The following is a 26,864-nucleotide window of genomic DNA, read 5'->3' on the forward strand; positions in this document are numbered from 1 at the left end:
TGATAAGTTAGCCAAAGAATCTGCCTTTAAAGGAGCCGTTGAGTGTAACCTTAGATTGTCAATAAGCAATCTGAGAGCAGCAGTACACCGAGATCTTCAACAAAATTTTGTAGATCTGAGGCAAAGTGAAATTGACACCAGTAATTCGATCTATCATCATACTGTCATGCAAGAGGAGCCACACATCTATAGATCATCCAATAAAATCAGCAGACTTCTAGATGTTACTACTGCTCGGCTTAGACTCGGTTACAAGTATCTCTGGGAATTCTCATTATCTGCCGATGTAGACCTGACCAAATGTAAACTGTGTCAACAAAATTATTCGCACACCCTCCGTCACTATGTGATGGAGTGCGAAAAGATACGTGAATTTAGAGACAATTCTATAACCAATGTTCCAGCGATGTGTCAATATTTCATTCAAAATTATCTGCTACCAGAAATTTTAGCCAAATATCCCCAGTTTGCTAACTGTAGGTAGTAACTGAGTGATTGTAACCTATCCACCGCTGCCCACTGGACGGGGGGCGGTGTGCAGGACAAACATATCAATTGTGACACTAGCTCTCCACATATGTCAGTTGCTTAATTTAGAACCTGTACTTGAGGTCGATCTCGAACCCATTGATAAGTACCATACAAAGGATAGTGAATATTTGAACGCCACATTATGAATTATATATATATTAAATATTATTTAAATTTATTGCAGTCACCCTAAGTTATATATGCCAATCAGCTGTCAAAAAGGAATCACAACCCCGCAGTCCCACACTTCAACATTCATGATGTCTTTCTGAGTGAGAGCCTCTCTCATGACATCCATTCCAGTCTCCACCATGCCGAAGACACCTTTGTCAAAATAACCGGGAGAATCTCTGGTGTAGATCTTGAACATGGAGGCGGTCTTGGTGGCCCGACTCCTGGCACTCACCACCCCGCACTCGATGGGTTGCTTCAGTTCGCCGTCGTACTCAAGAGCATCTACCAGAGGCGCGCCCCCGGACCCGTTGTCGAGCTCGTAGTCGCCACACTCGACGTATTCCCCGCAGCGACCCAGCCAGTGCGCCTGGAGGAAGTGGGAACCTCTGTAGGTGAACCCGCGCTCACCCGTGCACAGCAGCAGGAAATTATGGCTCCGTTGGGTTTGGCTTCGAAGACGGATGTAGATCCGGCTGGTGATGGTGGAACCCCATGCCAGCTGCAGGAAGGTCAGCGCTGACGACGCCTCCACCAGACTCCGCACTCGACCGTACTGTGCACACAATATTATGGTCTAATTGGCAGATTATATACGTGATATAAATAAGCATTGTACATGTTCATTATCAATGATGCCTTACCACGAACACACAATAATGAATGAGTATCTAGGCAATAAAGTGTCGGAGGATTACTGAGTTAAGTAGAAGGCTGGACACGACATAAACATTACCTTAGGGTTGTCTCGTGTGTGGGTACTTACCTAGTTGTGCTTGCGGGGGTTGAGCTTTGGCTCTTTGGTCCCTCCTCTCAACTGTCAATCATCTGGTGTATAGATTCCTGAGCCTACTGGGCTCTATCATATCTACATTTGAAACTGAGTATGGAGTCAGCCTCCACCACATCACTGTTTAATGCATTCCATTTGTAAACTACTCTGAGACTGAAAAAATTATTTCTATCTCTGTGGCTCATTTGGGTACTAAGTTTCCACCTGTGTCCCCTTGTTCGTGTTCATCCCGCTAAAGAGTTTGTCTTTGTCTACCCTGTCAATTTCCCTGAGAATTTTGTAGGTGGTTATCATGTCTCCTCTTACTCTTGTCTTAAAGGGGACATGAGGTTTAGCTCCCTAAAGCTGTGTGTGTATAATTAATTGTCTAAGTGTAGTTACAAGATGAGAGCTACGCTCGTGGTGTCCCATTTTCTCAGCACTCTGTCGTATAACGCTTTGAAACTACTGACAGTCTTGGCCTCCACCACCTTCTCACTTAGCTTGTTCCAACCGTCTGCCACTCTTTCCAAAAGAAAAGTTTCTATTTTTTTTCGGCACCTTTGTTTCCTTAGCTTGAATCTGTGTCCAATTGTTTGTGAAGTTGCTGGTGTCAGGAGTTCCTCTTTGCCAATGTGGTCGATTCCTATTACTATTTTGTAAGTGGTGATCATATCACCTCTTTCTTCTATCTTCTAGTTTTGGCATGTTTAACGCCTCTAGTCTCTCCTCGTAACTTGTTTCTCAGTTCCGGAAGCCACTTTGTAACATGCCACACTGCACCTTTTCCAGTTTATTTATGTGCGTCTTGAGATTTGGCCTCCATACAACTGCTGCATATTCCAATTTTGGTCTCACAAAAGTCATGAACTTTTTCTTTAGTATTTAAACATCAATATAATTAAAAGTAAGTCTGAAGTTGGAAAGCGACGCATACACTCCTCTTGCAATGCTGTCTTGGGTTCCTCTGGCGACAGCTTACTATCCATAACCACTCCTAGGTCTCGTTCTTTATCAGAGTTTTGTAATTCCTTTCCACATAATTTGTAAGCTGTGTGTGGTCTATTTTATCAGATTCCACATTCTATAACATGACATTTATTCACGTTGAATTCCACTTGCCATTTGACGCTCCAAGCACTTATTTTACATAGATCAATTTGAACGGCATTACAATCGGCTGCGATCCTCTCTTCCACAGTATCTTAGCATCATCAGCAAACAGGTTCATATAATTCTGTATTCCTTCTGGTAGATGGTTTATGTTGACAATGAACATTACTGGTGCAAGAACTGAACCTTGCGGTACTCCGCTAGTAACACTCCTCCAGTCAGATACACTGTCTCTGTTTACTGTCCCTCATCTGTCAGCAAATCTTCCTCCATGTCAGAAGTCTCTGTCACCCCTCCAGCATGTTCCAGTTTCCAGACTGTGAGTGTGAGTGCTTACCTCACAGTGTCTACCAGGGATGAGGTGTAGCTCTAGGAATGCCCCGCCTATGCAACCCGTTCTCGCACTTGCTTATGGTCAATATTGGCTTATTTAATAAGTGCATATGTGACATACTAATTGATTGTGAATATTTTAGTTTACCTTGAAAAGCTTCATATAAAACACCGACCTCACCTAACCTTCTTAGTATGTTAAGATAAGCATCTTATTGCTTCTTATTTACAATTATTACTTAACCTATCAACGGTATAGGTTAAGTAATAATTGTAATTAAGAAGCAATAAGATGCTTATCTTAACATACTAAGAAGGTTAGGTGAGGTCGGTGTTTTCTATGAAGCTTTTCAAGGTAAACTAAAATATTCACAATCAATTAGTATGTCACATATGCACTTATTAAATAAGCCAATATTGACTATAAGCAAGTGCGAGAACGGGTTGCCTTATTAACCTTGTGACATTCAAATTCTTAGTCGAAATTGGGTTTAAACTTGTGGATAGCAGCAGTTTTTCCACGTTTTTTTCTTTCAGTGCATTCCACTTGTTGACCCCATCCCGTACAGGGTATCTTGAGATGATTTCGGGGCTTAGCGTCCCCGCGGCCCGGTCCTCGACCAGGCCTCCTGTTTGTTACACACTCCCAGGAAGCAGGCCGTAGCAGCTGTCTAACTCCCAGGTACCTATTTACTGCTAGGTGAATAGGGGCAACAGGGTGAAAGAAACTCTGCCCATTTGTTTCCGCCTCCACCGGGGATCGAACCCGGAGCCTCAGGACTACGAATCCGAAGCGCTGTCAACTCAGCTGTCAGGAATATTATAACATATTAGCATATTGTGTATATATAGGCATAGGATAGGTTAGGTCAGGTGTTTAGGTTCTGTTGGCGATTATTTGCATTTGTAGTACGTGGGTGAAGCATTTACAGCATTGTGGTTCAAACAAAATTCGTCAGTGAAGCACTTGTTCCGAAAGTGTTCGAACGAAATCAGTTGTGAGTCGTGTGTAAACCGTTTTTCATTCATAAACAGGGGGTTTGGCGGGTGCATGGAATCACTCTTGGGTCTTTGTTTGGAGGACGGGCTGCACAACTGATTTCATTCGAACACTTCCGGAACAAGTATTCACCTTGTCGCAGCCCGTCCTCCAAACAAAGATCCAAAAGTGATTCCATCCACCCGCCAAACCCCCTGTTTATGAATGAAAAGCGGTTTACACACGACTCACAACTGCTGACGTTCGAACATATCCGGAACAAGTGCTTCACTGACGAATTTTGTTCGAACCACAACGCTATAAATGCTTCACCCACGTACTACAAATACAAATAATCGCCAACAGAACCTAAACACCTAACCTAAGGCAGACGAGGAGTCACAATAACGTGGCTGAAATATGTTGACCAAACCACACACTAGAAAGTGAAGGGATGACGACGTTTCGGTCCGTCCTGGACCATTCTCAATCGACTTGAGAATGGTTCTCAAGTCCCAATCGAATGGTTGAGAATGGAATCGTCGTCCCTTCACTTTCTAGTGTGTGGTTTGGTTAACACCTAACCTAACCTAAACTATGCAAATATATGCACAATATATTAATATATTATAATATTAATTTATATTTGAGAAAATTCCCGTTTTGAATGAATAGCATGTTAAAATGTATGAATGCGTCTGTGGGGTCGACCGCTGAATGTAATGGACTTGAGTCGAGGACGGGTTGCGCGGCTTGCTTACTGTAGGTGCAGCTGCACATGACTGTAAAGCTGCCGCCCAGTTGGGTGGGTATGGGGTCCACCACCGCCCACAGGATGGGTATGGGGTCCACCACCGCCCACAGGATGGGTATGGGGTCCACCGCCGCCCACAGGATGGGTATGGGGTCCAACGCCTTCTCACTTGCTCCAAATCATCTACCATTCTCTTTGTAAAAGAAAACTTGATACATTTTTTTCGACATCTTTGTTGCCTTAGCTTGAATCTATAATCTTTTTGTGAGGGAGTGCCTCTCAAGATTCTCCCACAGCTGACTGGAATGGCTCATTGCTGTGCACAGTGCACCGATCTTGTGCACAAGGTCCTATTTCTGTTAACCCAGGATAGTGACCTGGCATGTTGGGTATCTCCAGAATGCCCACTTAACCAGGAACACTTTTATAATACGGAGGCCGCCGTATGTCCAGGCAGGAAGTAGATACAGGGAGTTAAGCATACTTGCCACAGGGTTAGTGAGTACATCGGTGGTGGAGCGTGGGACAGAGGGGAGACGCTAGCAGCGTCTGACCTCTGGGGTCAACCGGCGCGATGGTGAATAACAGCTATGGTCGTGACGTGTTCATGACGTCACTCCTACTGCTCATCGAACGAGCTAATATGATTGGTTCCCGCTCATTTTCTGCAATGCCATTGGTCAAATTGTAATCCCCTTGTGTGTGCCACAAGACGCCCTGAGCTTCAGGCAAAAACCCATTCTTGTGAGGGATCTCTTGCATAGAGGACGTGTCCTGTTCTATCTAACGGCCAATAGATAGAAGAACACTGTCTATTCCTCACCGTCAAGTTAACTCAGCGTCTGAAGATTATATGACACACTCGCCCAGAATCACGAGTGTGAATATATTATTCAGAAGCCTAAAGTGACAAATCTCCAGAGCGAAACAGACTGGTATCAGGTAACCCCTGGTGACAAAGATCGTTGTGAGTGACTTAGAGTGAACTAAGGCAGTGCTGCCGCCTAAGTATCCTGTGTGTGACTTTACCACAAGTGTACCTGCATGGTACCACAGCCGCTACGAGTGTGTACCCCAGTACCTCGAGCGCCGCCGCCGCCCTCACTACTACGTGACGTCACCACCTTACTCATCGCCAATGCCAGTGTGTGTGTGTGTGTCTGTCTGTTAAGCATACAGCCCGCCCTACTGCAAGTACCCTCCGTGTCTACGAGCGAAGCCAGCTGTCAGGCCACCTACGAGTGCTTGTATAAATGTGCCTGAGTGAGTGAGTAAGGAAAGGTACCCTATCTGTAAGTACAAGATCTTGTCATTGTTTTATTGTGTCTGTGTTGATCTGAGGGATCAACCACAGTTCTCACCTTCTCATACCTGTCACAGGTCATAGGTGAATCGACGGTGAATGCGTGTTTATCTGTGTGGTATCACGGCATTTCACTCGTCTGTGAATGTGAGCATCACATACACCACACATTTAGTTATTGTGTGACATTATTATTGTACATGTTATTGCCTGTCCCATTGACAGTGTAGTTGTGTTTATTGTATATCATCATTACCGAGTATCCGGTTGGAACTCTTGGGATCCCTTTGCATACCGGCAGTTAGGTTGCCGTGTTAATGATTGGCTGTCAACTGTGTTAAGTTAGGTGTTACTCCACGAGTGGATACGAGTCGTTTAGCCAGACGTCAAGAGTCTCGCTAATATAACCATAGCTTTGCTGACGCCAATCTAAAGTAAATCAAGCACCCTTTGTATTAGTGGTTAAGTTAGTAAATAAACTACTGTTAAGCTTTATGCGGTGTTTCCGTTGAACCACTTCTGAATACTGCCAACTATTTACTCAAGCCTTCAGCTCTAAGTGTCTTCAACACCGAGTTGCCTATTACTCACTAAACTATACATGTGATGAGGACCCCTAGGAGTCCCTTAAAGTGTTAAATCATTGAGGAGATTCCAACGATCAACGTGGACCAGGACCAGGTGAGACTAGTCTGAGAAGAGACCCTCAAGGACTCTAACTCGACCTTGCTCCCAGGCCCTGTACGGTTGCTCTCGTATTTTCTATTCTGCAAATTCCGACAGCTTCGTGAAGCGTCTGCCACATGTACATTGGCGACGTACGTATTGCAGTCGTGAAAGCAAAAAAGAAAACCCCCACACTTTTGTTCTTGAAATTTCAAATTGTAAGTGTCTAGGAATGTTCATTACCTGCTGATGTAGACCTGACCAAATGTAATCTGTCAACTAAATTATTCGCACACCCTCCGTCACTATATTGATGGAGTGCGAAAAGATACGTGAATTCAGAGACAATTCTTTAACAAATGTTCAAGAAATGTGTAAATATTTAATTCAAAATTAGTCCAAGTCCATACAACAGGAGAACGGGAAAATCGCATCAACTTGTGTGGGACCCCAACTGAAGAGCCTGACAGCAATATATCGCGCTATGTTAATTGTCCAGCGGCCCCCAGGCTGCAGAGGTGTCAAGGTTGGAGCCAAGGCGGATGAGGACAGGGAGGAAATGGAAAGACGACCCACTGTGGCTCGGTGCGGCGTCGAGAGAGGCCTGTAAGGCGGATGAGGACAGGAAGGAAATGTGTATGTGTGACTTACAGGGAGGACGAGAGCGTCGTCTGGAGGTTGTTTACTAGAGAGAGCGTGAAGGTGGAGGCGGCCATGGAGCAGGGTGATGGGCGCGCTGCGGGTGGCGCCATCACCCTCCTGCAGCAGGTAGATGGCACGCCCGCCGCCCGCGCCCTCACGCACCTCACAACCAGAGATCATCATCATCAGCCACTGCAAAAAAAACAATCTCAGTCACATTCATACTGCCGGTCTCGAAAGTCTATTAGCCTGTATTGTATAATACCTGTATTTGTCTACAACCTTAGACAAACAGATATTCTATTGATAGACATGTAGATGTGTACTTTATATATCTGAATTGTAAATTAAATGGATTTTAATGGTCGTTCTTGCTGTATTATTAGTTCAGAGAACATAATATATGTTAAAATACTTTAATATTTAGGACTTAATAAGGAGTGTTATGAACAGTTCTCATATGACTGTGAGGCTGCTAAGTTCTAATTTATCCAAGAACATATTCCTAAATAACTTGTTTAAATGCATAAGCTAGCATTACGAAAATCGCATACCTGAGAGTTCATAAATATCTGTGAAGTTTGACTGCTCGCATTGTATTACTTACTTTAAGAAAGTTGTTCCTGTTTTCGTGAGACATAAGTCTTGTTGTGTTGTCAATAACCATTTGTTCAAAGTGCTGCTTAATGCCCCTGGTTCTAGTAGCAGCGTTGTTGACATCGTCTAAGGTTGAAGCCTCGTCCATAGCGCGTGTGACGGCCGACAGCTGGAGCGGCACCTGGTCTGCTGCTGTCATGGCCTGCTTCACGCGGTCCTGCTCCTCCACACTCAGCACCATCGCCTTCTTAATCTGTTCATTTAGTTTGTCAAGCATGTTCGTTTCAACCCGTAGTTCATCCAAGTATTTCAGGAGATCATCCATTTCTTGTTTACTCTGCTGTTTTACTGTCTCAACAGCTGCCTTGTTTTCTTCTTTCTTCTGGGATAACAAGTTCTTAATGGTGATTACGCTGTGATCCACCTTCGGGTGGTCCAGGATGGTACAGTCACGACAGATAAATTTGTCGCAATTTGTACAGAAGAAAACTAAATGATTGCCGTGGTCATCACAGACGCCCGCCGTGGTCTTGGGGGTCCTGACGGGCGCCTCGGGTGCACACAACTCTGACAGGTCTACAGAAGAGCTCTCGACGGCATCTATGAGCGACAAGATGCTGTAGTTAACAGGGATATCGTTAAGCGAGAGAGCGTTGTGGTCGTGGCGGCAGCGGGGGCACGAGCACGACCCCCGCACCAACATGTCCTCCAGACACACTGAACAAAAGGTGTGGCCGCATCTGAAGGAGCGGGGTTTCCTGTTGACGGAGTTGTAAGACTCGAAGCACACCTTGCACTCCAGCACGTCCATGGGGCCACCGGCAACACCTCACCACCGTCCTATAGTCTTCTGTTAAAAGTTCAGATAATTATGAGGAGAAAGCGCTAAGCCAGGATAAATATATTGTACTTGCAGCAGAGTATGAGGACAAGGAGCCTAAATGTGAGAACAATGCCCAGCCAGTTGGACCATCGGGAATCGAGCGTTGACAGTTTTATATATATATATATATATATATATATATATATATATATATATATATATATATATATATATATATATATATATATTGGTGTATACTGGCAGCAGGTTTTCTTTCAAACATGTTTCATTGAATATGACCGCATATTCTGTATTTATTATTTTCTGGTTTAGGGCTTCTATCCCTCTAACTATTTTCTTAGCATCAGGGCTTAATTGAAATAGGAGTTCTCCAAAACTCATTTTCGTACTTTTAAGGTGAAGAAAAGAAGTGATTTACTATAGAGTGTATTACACTTATTTGTATAATTTGCACGACGTTTCGAACCTCCATGGTTCATTCTCAAGTGAACAGATCTTACAATACTAGTTGATTTTATACCCGCATTAGGTCAGGTGATAATACAATGAAGGTGAAAACATGGGGGATACATAAGGGATAAACATAGGGGCTGCAGAAGGCTTATTGGCCCATACGAGGCATCTCTTATCTAAACACAAAGATTAATCCAGTGTAATTGGCCTGTTATGTTGGACATTGTCTTCTGTGTTGGCATCGATATGTTCTTGTCTTGTCCTTACTCTCATGGTGGGTAGAGTAAATAGTTCCGTGATTTGGGTGTTCATGGTAGGTCGCTCTATTCTTATGTGAATTGCCTCAAGAATTTGTAATCTTCTTGAATCTTGGGTTTTGTCTATTATGCAAGTATTCTTGTTCAACATTTCTCTTGTTAGAGTAATGTCATGGGCTTGTCTCATGTGATTCCTAGGGGCACCAGATTGAAGATGGCATGTCAAACGCCTCGTCAGCTTGGTCGACGTCATACCTATGTACTTACATTGAAGGTTACATCCTTCGTGGGGGCAAGTGTACATGTATACAACGCTTGACTGCTGTAGAGGGTTCTCCGTCGGCTTCGGGCTGTTTTTGATAAGGAGTTCGGAAGTCTTCTTGGTTTTGTAGAATATTATCAGGTTTATGTTTTGGTTAGGAGTAGTGCTTTTTACTCCTTTACGGATTATTTCTTTCATTATTCTTTCCTCTTTTATATGTTCACTGTGCATGGTTGATTTGTAATATAATTTTATTGGGGGTGTTGTGGTTTCTGTTCTAGGTTCTGAATTATACCAACGGTCCAAGTGTCTTCTTATAGCAGCGTTTATTTCCGCGTTGCTATATCCGTTGTTCACCAATACCTGAGTTACTCTTTCAAACTCTCTACTCACGTTGCTCCATTCAGAGCAGTGGGTAAGCGCTCGACGAATATAAGCATTGAGAACACTGGCTTTGTATCTTTGGGGGCACTCACTTCTACCGTTCAGGCATAATCCTATGTTGGTGGGCTTGGTATATACGTTGGTGCTTAAAGAGGTTCCTGTTTTTGTTATTAGTACATCCAAGAATGGCAGACTGTTATTTTCACTATTTTCATGTGTAAATCGGAGTACTGACTCTCTCTCTAGGTGTCTTTTTAGGTCAATTAGTTCATCTGAGTCTTTTACTATTACGAATATGTCATCTACATAACGGCAGTATACAGTTGGTTTTTGTCTGCTACTGAAGACCCTATCTTCGATGGTTCCCATATAAAAATTAGCAAATAAAACTCCTAAGGGGGAGCCCATTGCTACTCCGTCTATTTGTAAATACATGTCTCCTTGTGGACTGATGAAAGGGGCTTCCTTTGTACATGCTTCGAGAAGACTTTTCAAGTGTGGCTCAGGTATGTCTAATTTGGGGGTGCTCTCGTCTCTGTATACTCTGTCCAGTATCATTCCTATGGTTGTGTCGACTGGGACGTTGGTAAAAAGGGATTCAACGTCCAGGGAAGCGATGATTCCATCGGGCTGGGTAGATTTGATCAATTCTAGGAAATCTGCTGATGATTGTAGACTAAACTTACTTGGAGTGTATGGAGTTAGGAGTTCATTGAGTTTCTTTGCCAGGTGATAAGTTGGGGTTGGTATTTGGCTGATTATAGGGCGTAGTGGGTTACCTGGTTTATGCGTCTTAACATTGCCGTAGGCATATCCTAAGCCATAGTCGCCTTGAAGTTTATTGAAATGCACACTACCTTTCTTTGCGTTGATTGCTGTAATTGTTTTGTTTACTTTCCGCTTAAGGTCTTCTACGGGGTTCCTCGTGATTCGTTGAAATTTGGAGTCGTCACTTAGGATGTCGCTAATTTTGTTCATGTATTCATGGGTAGGAATCAATACATATGCTGCTGTTTTGTCGGCTTTTCTTATTGTTACGTCTTTCAGATTTTTTAGTTGTTTCGCTGCTTCTTTGAGTCGTGGGGTTAAGATTGTAGATGAATATGTTCCTCGTTTTTTCCCTGCTTCTGCAAGTAGTTCAGCTTGAAGTGTGTCAGTGGTGATGACTTTTTTGTTGTCTTCTAGCTTATGGATATCGTCCAGAAGCATTTCGATTTCCAGGCGTTTTTGATGCATCTTTGGTTTAGATAAGAATTGACAATTTAGACCAAGATTTAAGAGGTCTCGTTGGTCCTGGGTAAGATCATAAGAAGTCAGGTTAAAGTAGCCATCTTTAGGACGAGGGATTTTTAGCTGTCCACCGTTTAGGGATGTTAACTTACGGAGTGTCTTTGTTTCTACAAGAGTTTTATGTTGTTGTTTCAGGTTAAATAGTTCACTGTTGATGGTTTGCTTGAGTTGGATAGGGATGTCGTACTGGGTCCATTTGTTTAACAGATGCTCCGCCTGCTCTGTAAAGGTTTGGAGGGCTTCCTTCTTCTTGTTTAGTTGATGCCGAATGAGCTCTTGCCTATACCTATAGGTAAACTCTGTATTGCGGACTGCTGGGTCATGTGGGTTTATATTGGTGTATACTGGCAGCAGGTTTTCTTTCAAACATGTTTCATTGAATATGACCGCATATTCTGTATTTATTATTTTCTGGTTTAGGGCTTCTATCCCTCTAACTATTTTCTTAGCATCAGGGCTTAATTGAAATAGGAGTTCTCCAAAACTCATTTTCGTACTTTTAAGGTGAAGAAAAGAAGTGATTTACTATAGAGTGTATTACACTTATTTGTATAATTTGCACGACGTTTCGAACCTCCATGGTTCATTCTCAAGTGAACAGATCTTACAATACTAGTTGATTTTATACCCGCATTAGGTCAGGTGATAATACAATGAAGGTGAAAACATGGGGGGATACATAAGGGATAAACATAGGGGCTGCAGAAGGCTTATTCCTCGAATCACGAGGAACCCCGTAGAAGACCTTAAGCGGAAAGTAAACAAAACAATTACAGCAATCAACGCAAAGAAAGGTAGTGTGCATTTCAATAAACTTCAAGGCGACTATGGCTTAGGATATGCCTACGGCAATGTTAAGACGCATAAACCAGGTAACCCACTACGCCCTATAATCAGCCAAATACCAACCCCAACTTATCACCTGGCAAAGAAACTCAATGAACTCCTAACTCCATACACTCCAAGTAAGTTTAGTCTACAATCATCAGCAGATTTCCTAGAATTGATCAAATCTACCCAGCCCGATGGAATCATCGCTTCCCTGGACGTTGAATCCCTTTTTACCAACGTCCCAGTCGACACAACCATAGGAATGATACTGGACAGAGTATACAGAGACGAGAGCACCCCCAAATTAGACATACCTGAGCCACACTTGAAAAGTCTTCTCGAAGCATGTACAAAGGAAGCCCCTTTCATCAGTCCACAAGGAGACATGTATTTACAAATAGACGGAGTAACAATGGGCTCCCCCTTAGGAGTTTTATTTGCTAATTTTTATATGGGAACCATCGAAGATAGGGTCTTCAGTAGCAGACAAAAACCAACTGTATACTGCCGTTATGTAGATGACATATTCGTAATAGTAAAAGACTCAGATGAACTAATTGACCTAAAAAGACACCTAGAGAGAGAGTCAGTACTCCGATTTACACATGAAAATAGTGAAAATAACAGTCTGCCATTCTTGGATGTACTAATAACAAAAACAGGAACCTCTTTAAGCACCAACGTATATACCAAGCCCACCAACATAGGATTATGCCTGAACGGTAGAAGTGAGTGCCCCCAAAGATACAAAGCCAGTGTTCTCAATGCTTATATTCGTCGAGCGCTTACCCACTGCTCTGAATGGAGCAACGTGAGTAGAGAGTTTGAAAGAGTAACTCAGGTATTGGTGAACAACGGATATAGCAACGCGGAAATAAACGCTGCTATAAGAAGACACTTGGACCGTTGGTATAATTCAGAACCTAGAACAGAAACCACAACACCCCCAATAAAATTATATTACAAATCAACCATGCACAGTGAACATATAAAAGAGGAAAGAATAATGAAAGAAATAATCCGTAAAGGAGTAAAAAGCACTACTCCTAACCAAAACATAAACCTGATAATATTCTACAAAACCAAGAAGACTTCCGAACTCCTTATCAAAAACAGCCCGAAGCCGACGGAGAACCCTCTACAGCAGTCAAGCGTTGTATACATGTACACTTGCCCCCACGAAGGATGTAACCTTCAATGTAAGTACATAGGTATGACGTCGACCAAGCTGACGAGGCGTTTGACATGCCATCTTCAATCTGGTGCCCCTAGGAATCACATGAGACAAGCCCATGACATTACTCTAACAAGAGAAATGTTGAACAAGAATACTTGCATAATAGACAAAACCCAAGATTCAAGAAGATTACAAATTCTTGAGGCAATTCACATAAGAATAGAGCGACCTACCATGAACACCCAAATCACGGAACTATTTACTCTACCCACCATGAGAGTAAGGACAAGACAAGAACATATCGATGCCAACACAGAAGACAATGTCCAACATAACAGGCCAATTACACTGGATTAATCTTTGTGTTTAGATAGGAGATGCCTCGTATGGGCCAATAAGCCTTCTGCAGCCCCTATGTTTATCCCTTATGTATCCCCCCATGTTTTCACCTTCATTGTATTATCACCTGACCTAATGCGGGTATAAAATCAACTAGTATTGTAAGATCTGTTCACTTGAGAATGAACCATGGAGGTTCGAAACGTCGTGCAAATTATACAAATAAGTGTAATACACTCTATAGTAAATCACTTCTTTTCTTCACCTTAAAAGTACGAAAATGAGTTTTGGAGAACTCCTATTTCAATTAAGCCCTGATGCTAAGAAAATAGTTAGAGGGATAGAAGCCCTAAACCAGAAAATAATAAATACAGAATATGCGGTCATATTCAATGAAATATATATATATATATATATATATATATATATATATATATATATATATATATATATATATATATATATATATATATATATATATATATATATATATATATATATATATATATATATTTTGTGACGATAATCTCCTTCAAGAGATTGAGCCTGCTTTTCCCTCTAAAAATACGTCGATATATACATCTATATGAAACTACTATGGAAGAAATATCCAACAACTACACCACTCCAAGGTTTGCCAGAGCGCAAAACGTATGCAGCCAGGAACACCTGCTCCACCTCGAACCGCCAAACTACCTGTCTGTCGCCTGCTCCTCGCTGATTGGCTGCGTGTCCAGCCCCTATCATCCTGCTTCACAGGGTTCTCTTGAACGTAGTCATCAGACTATCAAAGCACTCTTGAAAAAGTTTTGTAGTGAAACCTCTAAGGATTGGGATAAGCAAATCGACCTTATAATGTGTATTTACAGAAGTCTTCCCAATGAGTCCCTAGGAGTATCTCCTTATGAGATGCTCTACGGCCGTAAGTGCCGTACTCCCCTTAAGGCTTTCAAAGACTCTCTCCGAGATGCCACCTTCAGTGAGCATCAGAATGTGCCCCAGTTTCTTCAAAACCTTCAACACATTCTAGAGAGAGTCCACCGTTTTGCCCATGATAATCTATTGAAAGCCCAGGAGAGGATGAAGACTCATTACGACCAGACCAGCAAAGTAAGAAAATTTAAGCCGGGAGACTTCGTCCTAGCATACTTCCCTATCCCAGGTTCACCTTTACAAAACAGGTTTTCAGGACCCTACCGCGTCAAAGAGTGCAGAAGCAACAACAACTACGTTATAGAGACTCCAGATAGGCGGCGGAAGACCCAGCTGTGCCACGTCAACCTCCTGAAGCAATATAATGGTACTCCTCCCACTGTCCTAATCAATTATTCTACCTTCACAGAACCCTACATCCACAGTGAGACCTTCCCAGCTTCTCCTCCCGAAAGCACTGACAAGGAGTCAGTGCTTTCTAATTCCGAAATCCTTAATGATCTTCCCAAATACTTTCAGGATAATAATAGTGCTCCTTTGCCATATTCTAATTCCACTCTCACCTCGTCAGATAAGCCCTTCATCCTCCATGTCGACGCCAGTGGTACCGACGTTGGTGGTGTCGTGATGCAGCAACGAGGCGAGGAGAATACACCTGTCAGCGACTACTGCTACAAGGAACTACGGAACAATTGGCAAGGAGCTACTCTTCATCATCCTGAAGCTCCAGCACTTCACTCCACACCTGAAAAGTGCTTGGTCTACCATCAACACGGACCACACCACCCTACACCTCCTGCAGCACGCCCACTTCTCATCTCAACGTCTTCTACTATGGGCTTGATAACTGCAGAAATTCAACCTGGAGACACACTATACCAAGATTCCGACAACATCTTAGCCAATGATCTCTCCAGAGTTTATGAAGTAGAAGCGACTCCATCTATTACTCCACCACATAACGACGTACTTCTTCCAGAACCGCAGGCTTCGGGGGAGAGTTGTGACGATAATCTCCTTCAAGAGATTGAGCCTGCTCTTCCCTCCAAAAATACGTCGATATATACATCTATATAAAACTACTATGGAAGAAATATCCAACAACTACACCACTCCAAGGTTTGCCAGAGCGCAAAACGTATGCAGCCAGGAACACCTGCTCCACCTCGAACTGCCAAACTACCTGTCTGTCGCCTGCTCCTCGCTGATTGGCTGCGTATCCAGCTGCACCTGCCCTCCACCCCCCCACACTACCTGATGTCTGGGGCCACACAACCTACCGCTCTCAGAATATCCAGTGCTTTCATCAGGTTAACACGTCTCCTTGGTAGACTAAGCTGTGGCTTACGTGTACTAAGAGAGGTGATAGCTTAAAGCCAATATTCCTGCACCTCTTATTTGATTGTATATTGTTCACTTGTTATTACTCACTTGTCTTAACGTAACTTTTCATTTTGTCATTTGATTATTCTTATTATTTTGATTGATTGATTTTATTATACGAATTTGTATGTCCATTTTATTCATATTTTGCTTTTTCTAACGTAATTAAAATCGCATTGTTAAATTTACTTGTGTTTTATGTGTCTTCTCATTACCTTACCACAGACGAAGTTCCAGATTTTCTATTTTTTTTGTTTCTATGTGACGAGGCCATACCCCTAGCTTTTGAACAGCCGAACACCAACGCGTTACCGTCACAATATATATATATATATATATATATATATATATATATATATATATATATATATATATATATATATATATATATATATATATATATATATATGCGAACAAGCCTGAATGGTCCCCAGGACTATATGCGAATGAAAACTCACACCCCAGAAGTGACTCGAACCCATACTCCCAGGTGCAACGCAACTGGTAACTACAGGGCGCCTTAATCCACTTGACCATCACGGCCGTCAAAAGGAAGTGATAGCCGAGGCTATTTGAGCCACTTCCCCGACGACAACTCGGATGGTAATCTTGGGCATAGCATTTCACCAAATCACCTCATTCTTTGGGGCACACGTGAGGAACACAAATGCGAACAAGCCTGAATGGTCCCCAGGACTATATGCGAATGAAAACTCACACCCCAGAAGTGACTCGAACCCATACTCCCAGGTGCAACGCAACTGGTAACTACAGGGCGCCTTAATCCACTTGACCATCACGGCCGTCAAAAGGAAGTGATAGCCGAGGCTATTTGAGCCACTTCCCCGACGACAACTCGGATGGTAATCTTGGGCATAGCATTTCACCAAATCACCTCATTCTTTGGGGCACACGTGAGGAACACAAATGCGAACAAGCCTGAATGGTCCCCAGGACTATATGCGAATGAAAACTCACACCCCAGAAGTGACTCGAACCCATACTCCCAGGTGCAACGCAACTGGTAACTACAGGGCGCCTTAATCCACTTGACCATCACGGCCGTCAAAAGGAAGTGATAGCCGAGGCTATTTGAGCCACTTCCCCGACGACAACTCGGATGGTAATCTTGGGCATAGCATTTCATAGGTATGCTTGGGCATAGCATAGCATGAGTTTTCATTCGCATATAGTCCTGGGGACCATTCAGGCTTGTTCGCATTTGTGTTCCTCACGTGTGCCCCAAAGAATGAGGTGATTTGGTGAAATGCTATGCCCAAGATTACCATCCGAGTTGTCGTCGGGGAAGTGGCTCAAATAGCCTCGGCTATCACTTCCTTTTGACGGCCGTGATGGTCAAGTGGATTAAGGCGCCCTGTAGTTACCAGTTGCGTTGCACCTGGGAGTATGGGTTCGAGTCACTTCTGGGGTGTGAGTTTTCATTCGCATATAGTCCTGGGGACCATTCAGGCTTGTTCGCATTTGTGTTCCTCACGTGTGCCCCAAAGAATGAGGTGATTTGGTGAAATGCTATGCCCAAGATTACCATCCGAGTTGTCGTCGGGGAAGTGGCTCAAATAGCCTCGGCTATCACTTCCTTTTGACGGCCGTGATGGTCAAGTGGATTAAGGCGCCCTGTAGTTACCAGTTGCGTTGCACCTGGGAGTATGGGTTCGAGTCACTTCTGGGGTGTGAGTTTTCATTCGCATATAGTCCTGGGGACCATTCAGGCTTGTTCGCATTTGTGTTCCTCACGTGTGCCCCAAAGAATGAGGTGATTTGGTGAAATGCTATGCCCAAGATTACCATCCGAGTTGTCGTCGGGGAAGTGGCTCAAATAGCCTCGGCTATCACTTCCTTTTGACGGCCGTGATGGTCAAGTGGATTAAGGCGCCCTGTAGTTACCAGTTGCGTTGCACCTGGGAGTATGGGTTCGAGTCACTTCTGGGGTGTGAGTTTTCATTCATATATATATATATATATATATATATATATATATATATATATATATATATATATATATATATATATATATATATGTCGTACCTAGTAGCCAGAACGCACTTTTCAGCCTACTATGCAAGGCCAGATTTGCCTAATAAGCCAAGTTTTCATGAATTAATTGTCTTTCGACTACCTAACTTACCTAACCTAACCTAACTTTTTAGGCTACCTAACCTAACCTAACCTATAGAGATAGGTTAGGTTAGGTTATTGAAGTGTCCAAATCCTAAGTGTAAAACCACTAGTACAGTTTCAACTAAGCCAAAGCATCCACCCACTGAGCCTACCAAGCCTGTACTACATGTAAATGTTCCTGTTAGTGATCTTGCTTTATTTGACAGACATGTGTATCCAGGAACAGTGTCCTAACCTATAGAACGATATAACCTATAGAACGGTATAACCTAACCTAACCTATAGAGATAGGTTAGGTTAGGTTAGGTAGGGTTGGTTAGGTTCGGTCCTATATCTACGTTAATTTTAACTCCAATAAAAAAAAATTGACCTCATACATAATGAAATGGGTAGCTTTATCATTTCATGAGAAAAAAATTAGAAAAAATAAATTCATTCAGGAAAACTTGGCTTATTAGGCAAATCGGGCCTTGCATAGCAGGCCGAGTACGACGTTCTGGCTACTAGGTACAACATATATATATATATATATATATATATATATATATATATATATATATATATATATATATATATATATATATATATATATATATATAATGCACAACTTGCCTAAACACGCAAGAGAAGTCATACAACTTTAGAACACTTTCCCACCAGGAGATTCGAACCCTAACCAGCACAGAACCCTAGCCTAGCCAGCTGTGCTGGCTAGGGTTCGAATCTCCTGGTGGGAAAGTGTTCTAAAGTTGTATGACTTCTCTTGTGTGTTTAGGCAAGTTGTGCATTAAGCATAGACACAGAGTTCTCCCATATTAACAGGAATTTGATGAAAGAACGTGAGTGACCCCTCACTAACTCTAGTTGCCCTTGGGAGGTGATGATCTTTGGGGGGTTTAAATACCCCGAAATTACCATCTCCTTTAAGGGTCTGAGTTTGGTGCAGTGGGTTAAACGCGTAGTTATGCCAGTTGCTGTAAGGCTTCTGTGCTGGCTAGGGTTCGAATCTCCTGGTGGGAAAGTGTTCTAAAGTTGTGTATATATATATATATATATATTAAAAACAAAGTGCACTAGTGATTTCCCCGAGTGTTTGATAGTGTGTAACAAGTGTGACGGCAGCCTCCCTCGTGTGCCCCCCCTCCACCACCCCCGCCCGCCATCTTCCCCCACCCCGCTACCTGCGCCCTACCCAGCCAGCCGCCCATCAACACACAGCCTACCCACACACGGTGCCCAGGCCATGCCCAACTCCCCCAGGAGGGTAATGCTTGCCGTGTTACTCTCCATCTGGGAAGGAGAGGGTGCACTCAGTGGGCAGCCAGGCGTCATCACATCTAGGCATGGCACATGTCGCACCTGACACACAGCCTCTTTCCAACCAAGAAGATGGCCACCCAAGAGGAAACTGTCAAGTGTGTGACAGACGGTATCGTCTCAATTCAAATGGAACTGTCCGCTATCATTCTCTCAATTCAGGTGGTTGTCTAGGGTCTAGGCGCCTGCCCCGGGGCAGTGACGATGGACAACCTGCTGCAGGAGCGAGGAACAATACCTCCCTCAACTTCATTTCAGCAGATAATCTGCTTGAAGCAATCAAAGCGACGTCCACCAGGACCTTGCCCCACATCCCCAAGGCTGCTCGTCATCAAGCAGCAGCCAAACTCACCAGTCTGCTGACAAAGGTCAACAATGCTCCTAGAACCATTGGAGCATGGCACAATCTCCTTCTATTTGGGAATGCATGCCTAGCATTACCGCCCAGGAGAGACAAGTCTTTAGCAACCTCTGTAATCAGAGCTCTTAATGAATTCCCCAGAGCAGACAACCTGGTCCGCCTTCCCCCTCGTGCCAAGAACACCAGCCGCAGGACGACCAACAATAACTCATCTGAGAACCACAAAATGAGAGCACAGATCACCAGGAAAATAGAAGAGGGCAATACCACAGGTGCCATCAGAATCATGACCAGCGATGACACTATTGCCCCCAGGAACGCCACGACAGCAGAGGCTCTTCAAGACAAACACCCACCCAGAGCCCCGGACAGCAGCAGGGATCCCCAGGAAAACAATGCTGGCATAGAACCCTTGACTGTTCGAGAATCTGAGGTGTACAAAGCAGCCATGTCTTTCCCAATAGGTTCAGCAGGGGGCTTTACAGGCCTAAGACCCCAGCACATCAAACAAATGCTGAACCCGGTGCTTGGAGATGCTGCAAAGGACCTTCTAGTGGAACTTACCAGATTCTCCAACATGTGTTTGGCTGGCGGCATCCCTGAGGACATCAGGCCTGTCTTTTATGGAGCAGCACTCTGTGCTCTAAAGAAGGATAGGGGTATCAGGCCCATTGCCGTTGGCAACACCCTCCGACGCCTTGTAGCTAAGGCTGCAGTGAGATCTATCAGCCAGGAAGCAGCCACCTTGCTGAAACCTCATCAGCTCGGGTTTGGGATTCCCCTAGGTTGTGAAGCTGCAGCACATGCAGCGCGGGCTTACATTGTTGATCTCCCGGACCAGAAGGCACTAGTAAAGCTTGACTTCAAAAATGCCTTCAATCAAGTCAGACGAGACGCTGTCCTCAGGGCTGTACACAACCGTTTCCGTCCCCTTTACCCATTCATCCGATCGTGCTACAGTGGGGACTCTAAGCTTCTTTTTGGGGAGCATGAAATAAACTCCTGTGAAGGTGTCCAACAAGGTGACCCCTTAGCCCCCCTCCTTTTCTGCCTAGCTATCAAAGAGGTCACTGATAGTCTGAAGCGAGCTAAACATCTGGTACCTGGATGATGGCACTCTAGCTGGAACTCCGGAAACCATTTTGGGGGATATAAGGAAAATCCAGGAGCAGGGAGCAGCCTTAGGCCTCATTCTCAATGCATCCAAATGTGAAATAATCTCCCGCAACCCAGACATCACTGGGCAAATACAAAATGCTCTTCCAGACATTCTCGTTGTCGAGCCACCGGACTGCACTCTCCTGGGTGCCCCCATTGGCCCACGAGCAATCGAGGAGGTCCTGGCTGCAAAAATCACTGACCTAAAGAGAATGCAGGACAGGATTGACAAGATTGATGCCCATGATGCTCTCTTTCTCCTTACAAGATGCCTGTCTCTCCCTAAGTTGACCTACTTTCTGAGATGTTCTCCATCCTACAGCAGCCCTAAGTTAAATGTGTATGACACCCTTCTGAGGTCCATGCTGGTGAAAGTCCTGAACCTGCCATTGGACGACTCTCAGTGGGAGCAAGCAACCCTTCCTGTAAGACTCGGCGGCCTTGGTGTCCGCACAGCCTCCCAAATTGCTCTACCAGCCTTCCTTTCCTCCTCTCATGCATCGCACGACCTCGTCAGAGATATTTTACCTGCAACCCTGAGAGATTCAGCAGGAATACACGATCCTGCTTTCACTGAATGTTCAAATCAGTGGAATGTTCTTGCAGCCCCAGCAACCATTATAGAGCCAACAAAACAACACAAACAGTCCGGCTGGGACCACCCTCTAGTGGAAAAAGTAGCTGATGCCATGCTAAGCGTCGCAACATCAGACAAGGAGAAAGCCCGCCTCAGAGCAGTGCGTGCCCCCCATGCAGGAGACTTCCTCCTGGCAGTACCCATGTCAGCAATGGGCACGCGCCTAGATCCAGAATCCCTTCGTGTAGCAGTGGCCCTCCGCCTTGGTGCCCCAATTCACACTGAATACAAGTGTATTTGCAACAGGGTGGAAGCAGACCAATACGGACTGCATGGGTTGCATTGCGGAAGCACAAAGGGCTGGCATGCAAGACACAACGAGGTCAATGACATCATCAAGAGAAGCCTCGTCTCAGCTGGGTGCCCAGCGGAGAGAGAACCTCGCATCCTAGGGGTCCAAAACCCGGATTTCGCAGCACTTCGCCCTGATGGGATCACCATATACTCATGGAAGGAGGGTAGACAGTTGGTGTGGGACTACACATGTGTATCCACCCTGGCTGACACCTATGTACACTTCGGAGCTGATCAAGCAGGTGGGGCGGCCAACCACAGGGAAACAGCAAAATCACTCAAGTACAGGCGACTGGAAGGTCAATACCTCTTTTGTTCCCATAGCGTCTGAGACGCATGGCCCCTGGGGCAAGAGTGCCTTGGGATTTCTCAAGGAATTGGGGTCCAAGCTCATTGACGTCACCAGAGACCCAAGGGCTTCCAGTTTTTTATTTCAGCGTCTCAGTGTGGCGATCCAGAGGGGAAATGCTTGCTGCGTCCTCGGTTCCTGTCCAGAAGCGGAGGAGCTTCAAGAGATCCATAACCTTTAGGCATTTGTCTTGTATGTTTTGTAACCTTTAAATACACAATAAAGGAAAAAAAAAAAGGGAAGGGGGTGGTAGGAGAAAAGCACACAGAAACTGTATTGGAGGGAATACACATTCCTTCCAATGCGTTATGTGTGGTTTCCTCCGAGGCTATGGGTCCCCCTTCTTCCAGCCAGAGGTGGTACTCCCTTCCCTATTAAAAAAAAAAAAAAAAAAAAAAAAAAAAAAAAAAAAAAAAAAAAAAAAAAAAAAAAAAAAAAAAAAAAAAAAAAAAAGACTGCAGTGTGGAAACCTCCGCCCTTTTCCATGACTGTTACATCTAGAAAAGAGTGTATCGTGACAGAGTGTATCGTGATCCAGCCTGTACTCCTCTTGACATGCCAGAAAGTATTCTGAGGAAACTACTCCAAGCTTGTACTAAAGAGGCACCCTTCTTGAGCCCGGATGGGCACATGTATAAGCAAGTAGATGGGGTCGCTATGGGTTCTCCCCTAGGTGTCCTGTTTGCAAACTTCTACATGGGTACCATCGAGCAAAAAGTCTTAGTCGACATGAACTTGAAACCGGCCATATACTGCAGGTATGTTGACGACATTTTTACACAGGTACCTGATGTCAGACATCTGCAGGAGCTGAAGGAGGCATTTGAGCAGAGTTCCGTGCTGCGTTTCACTTACGAGACGGAAAAGGATGGGAAGCTGCCTTTTCTAGATGTAACAGTCATGGAAAAGGGCGGAGGTTTCCACACTGCAGTCTACACAAAGGAAACAAACATAGGAATGTGCCTAAATGCCAACAGCGACTGCCCTGACAGGTACAAGAGGAGTGTTGTTAACGCATACGTCGACCGTGCTCTCAGCCACAGCTCAGAATGGAAGCAAGTCGACGAAGAACTCTGTAGGGTAAGGCAGGTTCTAGTCAATAACGGCTTCTCCAATGGTTTCATCGAAGACATCATAAGAAGGAAAGTGAAAAGCCATGCAACCTCCGAAGAGACAACTAACACAACACCTATACCCCCTATTAGACTATTTTACAGGAACTTCTTTTCCACAGCTCATAAAACAGAGGAAAGGGTCCTGAAAGATATTGTTAATAGAAACGTTATCCCTACAGACAAAAATCAGAGGATACAACTGACGATTTACTATAAAACCAGAAAAACGGCCAGCCTACTCATGAGAAACTCTCCAGACACGAAACAGAACGCTTTAAAAGAGACTAACGTCGTCTATGCCTTCAAATGCCCACTTGGGGACTGTAAGCTCCAAAAAACCCAGTATATAGGCAAGACAACAACATCTCTTTCTAGGCGTTTAACGATGCATAAACAACAGGGCTCCATTAAGGAACATATAATCTCTTCCCATAACCAAACCATCGCCAGAGAAATCCTAGTAAACAACACAGAAATCATCGATAGATACAGCGATAGCAGGCGGCTAGACGTTTGCGAGGCACTACACATCAAGAAGTCAACACCAGCAATCAACAGCCAATTATTGCACAACTATATTCTACCCACCTCAAGACTCCGCTCCAATATAGAAGCATCAAGAAATATGGACCAATAGGCTTTCTACAAACACTTCTATTCAATATCCATTGTTTCGTGTTCTGTCTTGTGTTGATACTTTTAATACCCTATTAATATCCTCTAATGCCACATCATCCTTCCCACCTTACTCAAATGTAATGCCACATCACCCTTCCCACCTCACTCAAATGTAGATATAAAATCAGGGAAACGCAAGTTCTAATCAGTTGTGTATTTGTGAAGTCTTTGAAAATGTAATAAGTTTTACGAAACGCGCCCGTGTCGCGTCAGACTAGAAATAAAAATGAATTTTGGAGAAGTGATTTTTGATTTACCTCCAACAGTGAAGCATAATGTACGAAAGATTGAGAAAATTCGTGTTAGAATTATTAATCTTACTTTTTCGGTCATATTTAATAAAATATATATATATATATATATATATATATATATATATATTATTAAATATGACCGAAAAAGTAAGATTAATAATTCTAACACGAATTTTCTCGATCTTTCGTACATTTCTTTTCACTGTTGGTGGTAATTCAAAAATCAATTCTCCAAAATTCATTTTTATTTCTAGTCTGACGCGACACTTGAGCGCGTTTCGTAAAACTTATTACATTTTCAAAGACTTTAGTTTACACATACACAACTGAATAGAACTTACACATCTCCGATTTGTTTATATCTACATTTGAGTGAGGTGGATGGGGTGAGGTGGTATTAATAGGGTATTAATTTCATCAACACAAGACAGAACACGAAACAATGGGTATTGAATGAAAGTGATTGTAGAAAGCCTATTGGTCCATATTTCTTGATGCTTCTATATTGGAGCGGAGTCTTGAGGTGGGTAGAATATAGTTGTGCATTAATTGGCTGTTGATTGCTGGTGTTGACTTTTTAATGTGTAGTGCCTCGCAAACGTCAAGCCGTCTGCTATCGCTGTATCTATCGATGATTTCTGTGTTGTTTACTAGGATTTCTCTGGCGATGGTTTGGTTGTGGGAAATCCTAGTAAACAACACAGAAATCATCGATAGATACAGCGATAGCAGACGGCTTGACGTTTGCGAGGCACTACACATTAAAAAGTCAACACCTTTGCCAACACCAAGACACAAAGCAGAACGTTTTAAAAGAGACCAACGTCGTCTATGCCTTCAAATGCCCTCTTAGGGATTGTAAGCCTCAAAAAACTCAGTATATAGGCAAGACAACAACATCTCTTTCCAGGCGTTTAACGATGCATAAGCAACAGGGCTCCATTAAGGAACATATAGTCTCTTCCCACAACCAAACCATCACCAGAGAAATCTTGGCAAACAACACAGAAATCATCCATAGATACAGCGATAGCAGGCGGCTCGACGTCTGCGAGGCACTACACATCAAGAAGTCAACACCAGCAATCAACAGCCAATTAATGCACAACTATATTCTACCCACTTCAAGACTCCGCTCCAATATAGAAGCATCTAGAAATATGGGCCAATAAAAATAGGCCTTCTGCAGTTACCTACCTTTAATACCTGTTTGTATTTCATTGTTTCGTGTTCTGTCTTGTGTTAAAAGTTTATTTTCACCTCATCCAAAACTATTGTAACATGTCACTTCACCCAAATGTAGGTATAAAAACTCGAAAGATGTTTAAGCTCTATTCAGTTAAAGTTGAGTGTGTGTGTGTAAACTAAAGTCTTTGAAAATGTAATAAGTTTTACGAAACGCGCTCAAGTGTCGCGTCAGACTAGAAATAAAAATGAATTTTGGAGAATTGATCTTTGAATTACCATCAACAGTGAAAAGAAACGTAAGAAAGATCGAGAAAATTCGTGTTAGAATTATTAATCTTACTTTTTCGGTCATATTTAATAATATATATATATATATATATATATATATATATATATATATATATATATATATATATATATATATATATATATATATATATATATATATATTATATATATATAAAGGTATATAAGAAAGAGGTATAATATATATAAAAAGATATATAAAAGAGAGGTACATAAAAACCCAGGAGCCGCCTACCCAGGAGTATAGTGGTGAGGGAGGTGCCAGGAGTATAGTGGTGAGGGAGGTGCCAGGAGTATAGTGGTGAGGGAGGTGTGACCACTGGTCACTGTGTGTACACACTTGACCTTAATGACCACTCCTGCATGCTGGGGGCATTCATTATAATTAATAATAATTCATTGTGTGTCAGGGGACAGGTAGCCAGAGTGTATTCATACACGTTATATGCTTATATCAAGACCTGGCTCCCTTCAAGGTCGAATTACTGACCCCGCAACAAGCTGACTAACTCCTGAGTACCTTCTTACTGCTAGGTGAACAGGCTCATTCAGTGAAAGAAAATGTGCCCAACCATTTCTGTCCCGCCTGGGATTCGAACCCGGAATTCTCGACTGTGCTTCGAGAACGGACCCGACTGCAATACCGGGACCTAATTCATACTGGAAGTTCACTTTTCCTTTCAGATGAGAAACAACAAAGTAATCTGAGTCCTTTCGTGTGACACTTGAACACCTGACTACAAGCTTATTCACTTTATTATTCACCTTAAATATAGATAGTTTAGGTTGTAAGTAATTACTTGGACTGGTGCGGGGAGTGGTGGGGAGGCAGCCTGGTGGCGTCTGGTGGCGACTGAGGTGGCCAAGATAACTTATCACCAGCTGATAACCACCTTCTCTGCAGCTGCCATGTGCACAAAGTTCACAAAGTCGAATGATAAAGAGAGCTCCACCATGGTGACGTAAAAAGGGATTACGATGTGGATTCAAAACACAACTTATTTACAAATATTCTAAGCAAAGCACAGGAACGTAGTATACATACAAATTGAAT

The 26,864-nt window shown here is 43.3% G+C and overlaps 2 protein-coding genes across 4 annotated transcripts in view; both read right to left on the bottom strand.

The window, feature by feature from the left end:
- The window catches only part of LOC138357609 (small ribosomal subunit protein uS12), a 428,441-nt gene that overhangs the window by 369,093 nt on the left and 32,484 nt on the right, over positions 1-26,864 (bottom strand). The gene's annotated exons all lie outside the window — the stretch shown is intronic.
- Positions 672-26,732, bottom strand: LOC123764544 (uncharacterized). 3 transcript variants are annotated; one of them, XM_069314593.1, is made up of 5 exons: positions 26,611-26,664; positions 26,046-26,176; positions 7,872-8,711; positions 7,274-7,456; positions 672-1,258 (listed from the first exon to the last, which is right to left on the bottom strand). In XM_069314593.1, exons 3-5 carry the CDS (start codon positions 8,670-8,672, stop codon positions 746-748), a joined length of 1,497 nt encoding a protein of 498 aa, XP_069170694.1. In that variant the 5' UTR covers positions 8,673-8,711; positions 26,046-26,176; positions 26,611-26,664; the 3' UTR covers positions 672-745. The 3 variants fall into 3 exon arrangements, with proteins under 3 accessions (XP_069170694.1, XP_045608484.2, XP_045608485.2); XM_045752528.2 differs by lacking the exon at positions 26,046-26,176 and having other exon boundaries at positions 26,611-26,732; XM_045752529.2 differs by lacking the exon at positions 26,046-26,176 and having other exon boundaries at positions 26,576-26,659.

Source organism: Procambarus clarkii, chromosome 79 (genome assembly GCF_040958095.1).
Source record: "Procambarus clarkii isolate CNS0578487 chromosome 79, FALCON_Pclarkii_2.0, whole genome shotgun sequence".
Classification (NCBI taxonomy): domain Eukaryota; kingdom Metazoa; phylum Arthropoda; class Malacostraca; order Decapoda; family Cambaridae; genus Procambarus; species Procambarus clarkii.

What these genes read in the sequence shown, in the direction of transcription:
- LOC123764544 (XM_045752528.2), bottom strand. Translation starts at nt 8,672, where the DNA reads ATGGACGTGCTGGAGTGCAAGGTGTGCTTCGAGTCTTACAACTCCGTC. An exon ending in ACAGGAACAACTTTCTTAAA is followed by an intron (nt 7,457 to 7,871) that starts GTAAGTAATACA and finishes TTTTTTTTGCAG; the next exon opens with TGGCTGATGATGATGATCTC. An exon ending in ACGACGCTCTCGTCCTCCCT is followed by an intron (nt 1,259 to 7,273) that starts GTAAGTCACACA and finishes TTGTGTGCACAG; the next exon opens with TACGGTCGAGTGCGGAGTCT.